Source organism: Amphiura filiformis, chromosome 7 (assembly GCF_039555335.1).
Source record: "Amphiura filiformis chromosome 7, Afil_fr2py, whole genome shotgun sequence".
NCBI classification, from domain to species: Eukaryota; Metazoa; Echinodermata; class Ophiuroidea; order Amphilepidida; family Amphiuridae; genus Amphiura; species Amphiura filiformis.
This window is the reverse complement of record NC_092634.1, coordinates 24,836,121-24,847,932: the sequence shown is the minus strand read 5'-3', so window position 1 is coordinate 24,847,932 and position 11,812 is coordinate 24,836,121. Positions and strand designations below refer to the sequence as shown.

The 11,812-nt window shown below is 36.4% G+C and overlaps 1 protein-coding gene across 1 annotated transcript; it reads left to right on the top strand.

Annotated features, from left to right (window-relative positions):
* The first annotated feature begins 328 nt into the window (after positions 1–328).
* LOC140156940 (dynein regulatory complex protein 12-like) lies at positions 329–9,248 on the top strand. The gene is made up of 5 exons (XM_072179983.1): positions 329–420; positions 1,489–1,608; positions 2,712–2,804; positions 4,680–4,810; positions 6,315–9,248. Exons 2-5 carry the CDS (start codon positions 1,548–1,550, stop codon positions 6,441–6,443), a joined length of 414 nt encoding a protein of 137 aa, XP_072036084.1. The 5' UTR covers positions 329–420; positions 1,489–1,547; the 3' UTR covers positions 6,444–9,248.
* Positions 9,249–11,812: the final 2,564 nt, after the last annotated feature.

The window sequence follows — 11,812 nt, the reverse complement described above, 5'->3', positions numbered from 1 at the left end:
CTGGCCACATGTCACTCACAGATGAACAAAGTGGGCGTCCATCACTTACGGATGATGCGCCACAGTGAAAAAACTCAAGAAAGTGGAGGATCTTATCACGAAAGGGTTATGCGCCTACTTCCCATCTAGCGCCACCTGTGAAGAAAGTAAACATACTTATGAGACCATTTTTGGACCATAATGTACATAAGGAGCAGTGATTACACTGGCAAAATTTCATCGGTATAGCTCTTTCACTTCTGTGTGATGTCAAAAACTTTTGGATACCCCCTCGTATATTCAATTGATGCTCAAATGGGAAAAATTTAAAAAAAATTATGATATGATGAATTTTCTTGTTTTTTATAGATGCAGAATTAACAATAGAAGACAAATACAAGAGAACACTGCATGAAATAGAGGCACTGAAGGATCATTTAGGTAAGTGTGGGTGATCTGCATAAGAAGACGAGATAACGATAGCCAGACAGATGCAAGACAGACAGACAATGAACCAATTTCTATATTACCGTATTCGTCCGAGTATAGTCCCACGTTCGAGTATAGTCCCACCCCCATTTTTCAAAAATTCCAGAAATTGTAAAAAAAAAAAAAAATCGGTTTGGAGTGTCCCTGGACCTAGACCTAGATGCTAGGATCATTCATGGTTGACCTAAACAAATATTAAAAAACTCAAGATGTTTTGTATTTTTAATATGAAAATTGATATTTTGTATTCATGTCATACTCTATTAAGGATATCAAAATGCATTCAAATTCAATGCATTTTGATATCATTGATAGAGTATGACATTACAAATTATCAATTTTCATCTTAAAAATACAAAACATCTTGAAATTTTTTATTATTTTTTTTTAAATTCGAGTATAATCCCACCCCCCAATTGTGAAAAATTTTCACCTAAAAAACGGGTGGGACTATAGGCCTACTCGGACCAATGCGGTATATCACTTATCACTAAAGAGGGGGGATCATATGTATGCATGCTTCGAAACAGATTCATCAGGATCGTTACCTAAAGTCATTGATTTATAAGCAAAAGTTCATTTTGATTGGATACAAAGAGGGCTATATTATGTATTGAGCCAATCATGCAGAGATATCAGTAGGGCTGAAGCGCAAAAAACTCTAGAAGCTATATTTTCAGAGTTCCCACTGTCCTTGAAAGTCCTGGAAATTTGCACAAGGTTCTTGAAAGTCCTTGAAAATTGGAATTTTACCTAAACTATAATTTTGACAAAATTTGGGGAGGAGAGGCACTGTCACTTTCGGTGTACGGTAATTCGTGCCGCATGGAGAGCCTCAATGCCTCATCATGATTTTTGTGTTGTGGTAAGTCCTTGAAAATCATGCTTTTGGACCTTGAAAGTCTTTGAAAAGTCCTTGAGTTTTAAAGGCTTCATGGTGCGAGAACCCTGTATTTTGATTGGTCAATCAGATGATTATATCCTGTAAATAACCAATCAGCTCGTGTCTTTATTTTACAGCCAATCGTAAGGAGCTTGCAAGAAGAGCTCAATCACACAGTGAAGAATGGAAGACAAGAATGAGAGGTGCCGAACAAGATCTAGAACAACACGAAATAGACCAAAAAGATGTAACTTCAGGTACGTTGAAGTCAATCTTATCTTGTCAGTGGTCCAGTTCACTGTCTGTATGATGTATTTGATTTTGTTGGTTCCTGTTATTTGTAATTTTGAGTCTTGCATAGAATATGCCAACATGTTGCAAGTGAAGTGGGTAGGGTTGCTAAGAATAAGCAGTTGTGTTATTTTTGCGTATTTTGGCTCCAAATACGTTTTTTAACATTTGAGAAAAAAATCTTTTAAAAAAAATGTTTGTGATTTTCTGTATTCCAGAAAAATACAGCACTATTTTTGGGGGTTTATAAAAATATTATCCTGTATTGCCACAATGAAACATAGCTAATTTCCCAATCCTTTAATTATATAGCTCTACATGTAACTGGCAATAAAAGTCAAATTTGAATATCTTTGCAAGTTGAGGGAAAATGTGCCAATTTTGCATGTTTTCTTACAATTGTAGTCAAAAAATTCTAAGACATGGCACAAGCCTATGCATTCAAAATCTTGAGTTTAGGCTAAGAGTTGGCTCAAAATTTTATGTTATTTTTGATAGTTGATTATGAAAAAGATTAGAAAATTTGTTTTCCAAAACTTAGAATGCATAATGTGAAATTAGTATATGTACAAGTTTTTCAGCTTGATTGTCACAGCATACAAAAAATGCCCTAAAACACATGATTTTGCCTCTTATTTCCTGGAATAGGGACCGGGGGGGTGTACTCAAGTTTGTTTTTGGTAGGGACGTGCCGCTGAGATTTTGGAAGTGGACCCATAAATATACCAATTTTCAAGAAATTTGGACCCATTGATATACCAAAAGTCAAAATTTTTGGCCGAATTTAACCAAAATTGTCTTAGTTTTTACAAATTTTCCCAAAATTTTAGGAAAATTTTGGCTAGATTAAGGAAAAATTGGGCTGTTTTCCGAAAAAATTGAGAAAATTTTAAAAAAAGGACCCATTTATATACCAAAATAGGCTTTGAAAAAGGGGTCATTGATATACCGGAAGGCTGAAAATGCTACCCATGTTTGCGGCACGTCCCGTATGGTCATTTGTACTGAGTACCCCGGAATAGGGAGTAGTACCTTTGCTAATTCCATGCTCTTTATTGTTTTATTTCAGACATGACCAGACAATATAAGACAATGCAGACTGAAATGGAGGGTAAAATCAGACATCTTGAAGCTGAACTGTCCAAAACAAGAAGCCAACTAGGTAAGATTATGTAGCCACTGAAATGGAGGGTAAAATCAGACATCTTGAAGCTGAAGAAGCCAACTAGGTAAGTTTATGTAGCCACTGAAATGGAGGGTAAAATCAGACATCTTGAAGCTGAACTGTCCAAAACAAGAAGCCAACTAGGTAAGTTTATGTAGCCACTGAAATGGAGGGTAAAATCAGACATCTTGAAGCTGAACTGTCCAAAACAAGAAGCCAACTAGGTAAGTTTATGTAGCCACTGAAATGGAGGGTAAAATCAGACATCTTGAAGCTGAACTGTCCAAAACAAGAAGCCAACTAGGTAAGATTATGTAGCCACTGAAATGGAGGGTAAAATCAGACATCTTGAAGCTGAAGAAGCCAACTAGGTAAGTTTATGTAGCCACTGAAATGGAGGGTAAAATCAGACATCTTGAAGCTGAACTGTCCAAAACAAGAAGCCAACTAGGTAAGTTTATGTAGCCACTGAAATGGAGGGTAAAATCAGACATCTTGAAGCTGAACTGTCCAAAACAAGAAGCCAACTAGGTAAGTTTATGTAGCCACTGAAATGGAGGGTAAAATCAGACATCTTGAAGCTGAACTGTCCAAAACAAGAAACCAACTAGGTAAGTTTATGTAGCCACTGAAATGGAGGGCAAAATCAGACATCTTGAAGCTGAACTGTCCAAAACAAGAAGCCAACTAGGTAAGTTTATGTAGCCACTGAAATGGAGGGTAAAATCAGACATCTTGAAGCTGAACTGTCCAAAACAAGAAGCCAACTAGGTAAGTTTATGTAGCCACTGAAATGGAGGGTAAAATCAGACATCTTGAAGCTGAACTGTCCAAAACAAGGAGCCAGCTAGGTAAGTTTATGTAGCCACTGAAATGGAGGGTAAAATCAGACATCTTGAAGCTGAACTGTCCAAAACAAGAAGCCAACTAGGTAATTTTATGTAGCCACTGAAATGGAGGGTAAAATCAGACATCTTGAAGCTGAACTGTCCAAAACAAGAAGCCAGCTAGGTAAGTTTATGTAGCCACTGAAATGGAGGGTAAAATCAGACATCTTGAAGCTGAACTGTCCAAAACAAGAAGCCAGCTAGGTAAGTTTATGTAGCCACTGAAATGGAGGGTAAAATCAGTCATCTTGAAGCTGAACTGTCCAAAACAAGAAGCCAGCTAGGTAAGTTTATGTAGCCACTGAAATGGAGGGTAAAATCAGACATCTTGAAGCTGAATTGTTCAAAACAAGAAGCCAGCTAGGTAAGATTATGTAGCCGGAGTGTGATTCTTGATGATTTTGACTGATTTCCTGGATTTTGTTTGGCCAAAATTTGCGCAGTTTTGTTGATATTCAGCCCGGTTTTTTTTTTGGGGGGGCATTTTGACTATAGTCGTAGTCTTGACTATTTGCTGTAGACTTGGAAAAAAGTGATTGTCGCCCAACTCTAGTTGCTGTACCTGCTCTTCAAAGAAATAAAAAGTCCTATATCGCAATGATAATAAAACCTACAATCAAGTGCAAATTTGCTGGGACACCTCCATAGTTCAATGACTGTCCCCGCTCCCCTGTTTCAATGTTGTATACCAAACGCATTATTTTTGAAATGTGCTATATGTTTGCTCCAACATTGGTTGGTGGGGGAGGGAGGGATTCGAAATAGTTGGAAACTATACAAGTAAAATATCATATGGTGAACTTCTTATGACAGGTTTTATTGAACAGAGGGCGCGAAATATGAACAAGTGTCGCAGCGAAATGTGCACTTGATTGTAGGTGAACCCCTTAACTCTTTGATGATGGAGGACTGCATAGAACTGATTACAATTTGGTTTTTGTTTCATCATGTAACAATTCAATTCCCTTTCTCTCATTATAAATAGCTAAAACTGAGCAGAAGCTGAAAGCAACACAGGTGGAGAAGGAAACCATTACCAAAGAAAAAGATACCACTATCGCTGACCTACAGGAGAGAATACGTACCATGGAACATTCATTTGAAGTTATGCTACATGTAAGTACTCTGATTTAAACAATTCTTAATGCACCGTGGGGAGAGCGGAAGCTTAAATTTAAGTGCAAATTCTGTACTTTTAGGTTGTATATAAAATAAATCTATTAAAAATATATATAAAATAAATCAATAAAATTTCGGCAACACAAATTTTATGACCCCCCCCCTCATACACCTTACCCCCCTAAACAGGCTAAAATTGTGTTGTAATCAGTCTTTTTAAATTAAATAAACACACTATATCTCTGGTCATCTTGTGATGACCTACATTTTTGTCACCAAACATTTTATGACCCCTACTATTTTTACAAATATTTATGACCCCCCTGAAGAAAGTGATAGCCCTCTAATTTTAAAATTGGCAAAATTTGGCCTGAGTGGATCAGATCGTGTCACTTTCAGCACTCCAAAACAATTTCCCATTGCGAATGTGATACAACTTTTTAAATGCACCTCATACTCACGTTGATAAACAACAGTGCACCTGAATTTCAAGAGTACATGGGTCAATTTGGGCAGCACAAGAAAGTTGGTAAAGTTATTTTGAAGCCTTTTTCTTATGAACTTTGTTGAAATGTTTTTACAATGCCAATTAAAAAAAGAAAGAAAAAAAAAGCGCAGTGATTTATAGTGCGCTACGCACAGGCACAACGCCTAGACGTTGATCCACAAGCCTCAGCACACTTTACATGTTGTCGCTGACCACTATGGCCTCACATCATTCCATAAACCATTAAACAACAATTCAGGGACTTTTGCTGTTTCAAGAGCGCACACCCTATAGGCATACCACAAATAACCATCGCAACCAGGATCAGCTCCCCGAGTTTCGTACGGGTTACAACAAGACAAATTAGCAGTGAGTTCCTTGTTCAGGGGAATTTCCAGCTAACTCAATTGTTCCACGAGAGCATACTAGGCAACACCAGGGTTCGAACCCGCAACCTCTCGCACCATAGTCGAACGCCTTATCGATTGAGCTAATTATATTATGTGTTGTATTGTTTTTTACTCCCCACTTTTTTGCCTGTATCTCTATGTCACAATGGCCACCTTTCACATGTTTTCAATGGTATGTTCAATAGGCTAGTACAGTTGAAATCCATACACCCCCTGTGGAAGACATTACCTTGATCTTCCACACAGGAGTGTGAATTTCAAATGGGGTTACCTGAATGGGTGACCCCATTTGAAATCTATACCCCCTGTGTTGAAGATTAAGGCCATGTCTCCCATAGGGGGTGTATGCATTTCAACTAGAATTATAGGCAAGGGGTTGGGGGATGTGTCCTTAATCTTTCACACAGGGAGTATGAATTTCAAATGTACCTGAATGGGTGACCCCATTTGAAATCTATACCCCCTGTGTTGAAGATTAAGGCCATGTCTTCCATAGGGGGTGTATGGATTTCAACTGGAATCAATAACCCAATATCAATATGTTAAGTTCTCTCTTTAGTTGATGAAAGTAACATGAAATTTATAATTCTCTTTATTTTATCAGGAAGCTTTGGATAACCTGGTGCGAAAACTCGATGTGGCAAAGAAGAGATGGCATGACGAAGCAACACACATTCATATGGTTAACAAACAGAAACTTCTAGAATTTGGATTGAATCCACTGGATATATGATGGTTGCAAGTCGCTCAATTAGATGAATATTCAGATATCCGGACTTTTGTTCCATCTGTCAGTCTTACTCCCCGGACATGGAGTGAAACTTTGCATTGGAGTGAATAGGGAAATTGAAGTTTCCTAGCAAATATTGCAAGCGTTAATTTAAAGCTTGAACCTACCCACCTCAAGCCTTGGCATATTATATCGATGTCACTTGCCGAGGATTGAGATCAACAAAAATATGACCTCAGTCATCGGCATCCAATCAACGTCAATAACATGTCACGGCTTGAAGTGGGTAGGTTTAAGCTTGAAATTGATGCTTGCATAAATGTTATTTTAAAAACATTTTGACAAATTTTGAAAAATGTTTTAAAAACTGTTGTGCAGAGTTGTAGCTGTGGTGGGCGGCAGAGCGCACCACTCAGTTTTGGAGCCAACCACTCAACTGCAATTTTGGCATTGGAGCCCACCACTCAAGAGTCCAAAATTGCACAATTTTGTTGAATTAGTCAAGAATTTGATCAATTTTGACAACAAATGGCCAAATATGCAAGATTTTCATCAAATGCCACCCAGCACTAAAAATGTCCTAACTACAATCCTGCTGTTGTGTCTACTAGATATCGACTTCCTCTGTATAGAAGTTGAAGGCATATCTACAAAATAAAAAATAGGAATTAAAAATTATTTAAAAAATGAAGCAAACAATATTTCAGATTTGTTAAAGATTTATTCATAACTAGATTAAAAATGCAGGTTCCAGTTCATTTTCTCCACATAGAAAATATCAATTTGCCTTTTCTTTCGTAATTTTTTGGAGTAACCTATTCCCCTGATAAGAAATCAAACTTTTGGAATTGTTTCACCAAGAGATATTTGTGTCCCCTACATGTCAGAGAGCATGAGATGGAACAATCAAATCTGGGTAAAAACAACCAAAGCAATCTATCACAAGTGACATCATGTAGACCGACCAAATCCGCTACTGGCTACTCCCAAAAGGCAAAAAAAAATGGTTTGCTTGTCCTCTAAAATCAGGAAAAAGATTCTACTATACAAAAGAACACAGACCCTAATTTTTGCAATGTCTGAGAAATGGTGTGTTTTTTTCTGTTGTTTTTTAGAATGTTGATGTCCTGAATTATAACAAAAAATTTTAACAAAGTTCTTAGCCAGTTTCTTCACATTTCTAAATCTAAACAGTTTATCATTTATGAAGTGATACTTTAGTGAGCTATCCAAATATTTCAATGCATGTTAGAGGTTCTATGGACAAGGAAACAATTTTTTTGCCATGCAGTTTTTTTACCTATGGTCATTCTTAAACATTTGAGAAAGTTCCTGTAATCTTACTGGTTCTTAGCTGTGTTGTATGACACAATATAACACAGTTTAGCACATCGAGGCAATACATGCACGTATGTGCTTATGAGGTTTTGTGGACAAGCAAATAATTATTTTGCCAAGCAACAATTTTTTTGTATAATGGTCATTCTTAAACACTTGAAAAAGTTCCTGCAATCTTACTGGTTCTTAGCCGTGTTATATGACACAATATAAAATGGTTCAGCGTGTGCGCCTCAACGCGATACACATACGCGATTATGTGTTATTTGAACCAATCAGAATAGCACAGCAACAACAGAACAGATCAATTTTAAGACCTCGGTCATTCCTTGTAAAATGCAGGATTTAATTTGATTAAAAATTTGGTATACGTATGATTAATATTTTTTATTTCAATTGAAGTGTTTAAGAATGAGAATAAAGATTTTGTTTTTAGCTGCTGTTGTGCATGTATCGTCTCATATAACACAGGCGACATCATTATTTTTGGTGTTAACTCTTTTTCACCTTGTCCAATGTCCAACTTGAAAATAATATCGCCTGTGTTATACGAAACGATAGATGAATGACAGTGGCTCAGAACAATACCTTTATTCTATAATTAAAAATAGCTTACATGTACAACATTTTATTCCCTTGTAGTTCAGTTTTAAAAAATATCTTTCAAATCGTCAGTCGCAACACATAGTGGCGTAGAGTGATTTTTCAAACTTTCCGTTTCACATAGTGGCGTACAGGTTTAGAGCTAGCTATTATCCTATAATAGTTATTTCTTGTTTACTATTAACGATGCAGTGTTATAGTTTGAACCTTAAACTTCAATTTCAAATGGAATTGGGCCACTGAGAAATAACAGTGGAGGAGTATCGACTCTGTTACTAGTAGCATATCCTTCAAAAATGTTTTGCTCGGAGACGTTTTTTGTCCTTCACGTACGCCACTATGTGTTGCGACCGACGAAATATATTATATTAAAATCATGTGTTGAAATTGCATACATTAAAAACATTTCTGTTGACAACTTTTGTAATTTTCACCATTCAATCAACATTAAAATGAAAGTTAACCATTTTATGTCCCCCCATACATTTCTGATCAGGGTTTTTTAACACCATTCTAAATATAAGTGCAGTACTGTATACGCCAATATTTTCGTGTACAGATATTTTCGCGGTTTCGAGTATCACTGACAATTTCGCGAGGTGTTAAATTCACGGTTGTTGGCAACTTATATAATAAGATACATATTCTTCATTTTAACATATTCGCAGGTTATTATTTTCGCGGGCACATACTAATCCGTGAAATTCGCTCAAGTAAAACCAACACGAAAATTTCAGCGTATACAGTAAATTAATGAGATCTGAAACTGTGCGGATGTAAATATTATACAAAGTGTACAAAATGTGTATTATAGTTGTAAAAATACTTAAATTTGGAAATGATAATAAATATGTGATATTCAAGTTATTTGTTACAATGTGTGTCATTTTCTAAGTGAATTGGACATTTTCAGGGTTCTGATATCAGTATTATTTTAGCCTGGGAGCTAGCAGCACTAGTTTTGCATCTCTCAGGACCCGGGCCCAAGACTGACCCAATCAACTTTTATAGAGGTCTTAAATTCAAGAGGTTTTCAAAATTAAAGATTAAAACATGCCCGTAAGTGGGTAGGGTCAATCAAAGGTCAGCACAAGGGTGAAATTTCAAATTGCCCTACTCAATCTGTTTAAAACATGAATAGAACACTTCCAAAATGCCTCAAGTACCACCTTAAGGTTATCATTAAGGGAATTCCATAAACAGTGTGCGCATAGTCCTAATTGAATGATCAGTGAATACTTTCTTATTTCTTGTTTGATTTTACATATTTATATTTCTTATGTGATAGGTATGAATATCAGATCATTTTACAAAGAAATGAGCATGGTGATTGATTAACAGAATATTTAGGGGCTGTGCAATAATTATGAGCCCCCGGGGATAAAATTTCCAAACGGCTTGCCAAAAATTGCTTCCCCCCCCCTTTTCGGCTTGCCAAAATTTTCTCCCCCCCAATTTTACCCTCCCCAGGGCTCATAATTATTATACAGTCCCTTATACATATACACACATTTCTAGTTCCTATGTATCAAAGACATTAAAAGAGTAGTATTGTATATGAAACCAGTGGTCCAGAATTTTGTGTTGATATATCTGCAATGATGTCTGCTTAGTATGTTTATACACAGCAACGATTTAAAAAGTCAGGATTGAATGGCTTTTGTATTTATATTACCTATCTTCTGAACTTTATTTTCATTTATCCCATAAACTTGAGGAACAATTACCTTAATTTTTATGTGAACTCTTTAACGAAAACAATGTTAGTTTTTTAATTCCTCTTTATATATATTCAGTTATGCCCCATAACTTAATAACTGCATGCCCTATGCACAAAAATGTTGCATTTTTGTTATCCCTAGGATCAGACCAATAATTTTGATATTGTTTTGAGTGAATTTGGCGCATGTTTAATTTTGTCCCTATGTGTATAAATTATGATCTAATAGGTCATTTTAAAGGTCCTTTTTGAGGTTGATGGAATTCAAAATATTTGCATTTAGCATATACCCGAATTAACAAAAACAAAGGACCATTCAATATTTGCGCCAGGGGTGCATGGGCGCGTTGACCAAAAAAAAATCGACAAAAAAAACATTTGCGTTCCCCTAGTGTCCACTCAAAATTTTCGGATTCCCACCTTGTTTTCCTCTTTTTCTCCTTTTAATATAAAACTTAAAATTCCCCTTCATGGTTCAAGTAAAAAAATCAGATTCCGCCTCAAGATCCCCCCAACCCCCAAAAAAATCTGATTCCCGTATACCACCCCTGGCGTAAATATTGAACGGTCCCAAAGCTGGTTGTGCAGCTTTTTAACGCAAGATTCCCGAACACCGCTTATAAAAATAAGCATGTTATTTCCAAACTAGAACCAATACATTTGTATAATGATAACCTATTGGAAAAAAGTTTTTAAGGGCTCTGGTATGAGCGTTTGGACGGTATTTTTTGGGGGAACATGAGAGCACATCAGACATATCGAATTTGGTATTTGATATCATTTGATTTGTTTGATGTGCTCTCATGTCCCCAAAAAATTCTGTCCAAACGCTCATACCAGATCCCTTAAGGCCTAAAAGATATATAATTGTGTTTGCTGGGTGAACAGTGGCGGCCCGGGGGGGGGGCATGGTCCACCCAATCTTAGCTTTGTCCCCCATGCACTTTTTCACAATCAATAGGCCAAATATGCCATATTTTACGCAAATTTAGGCAATTTTGCCACCCTCATTATTTTTTTGTTTTAGTTAGTGAAAATGAAGACTGAAAAAATTGTTAAATATCTATAGGACCGACTATAGATAACTGTTTAGTTTTTATGGTAATATGAACCGATTGAGTGTTAACTACATGTAGCTCATTTGCAATACTTAATGCCATTTGTGTGCATTACGAATTGTTATGCGCAGCAATTCTGACAAAATAGTATGGAGCAGATGATCCCCCTACCCCTAAAAAAATCCTGGTGCCGCCACTGCGGGTGATTACAATATACGTGTGATACTTTACAAAATACTAGTATTATACATACAAATAGACCTGGAAATACACTTATATTAATACGAGGGTCATTCAAAATGTTCTACCTCCATCATCACAACTCTCTGTTATCTTATGTGCCAGGATATTGAAATTACCCATGATTATACTCTTACATCTTGCCTACAAAATGAATTTGATGAAAATATAATTTTGTTTGTCTAGATATGTGATGGTTAAAGCGAATACAGATTTGGTACGTTGGAAACGGTTAACTGAAGCCGAAAGTTTAGTAAGCACGTGTAGCTCTGGATAATCCCCATAAAAACGTTTTTAAGATGCGGTTGTCCAACAGCATACTCAGGATAAATATTTTGTTCCTATACTTGAGCTCTCTGACATGCCTTGGGGCTTCAAAACAAAATAAAACATGTTTTATATGAGAAAACATC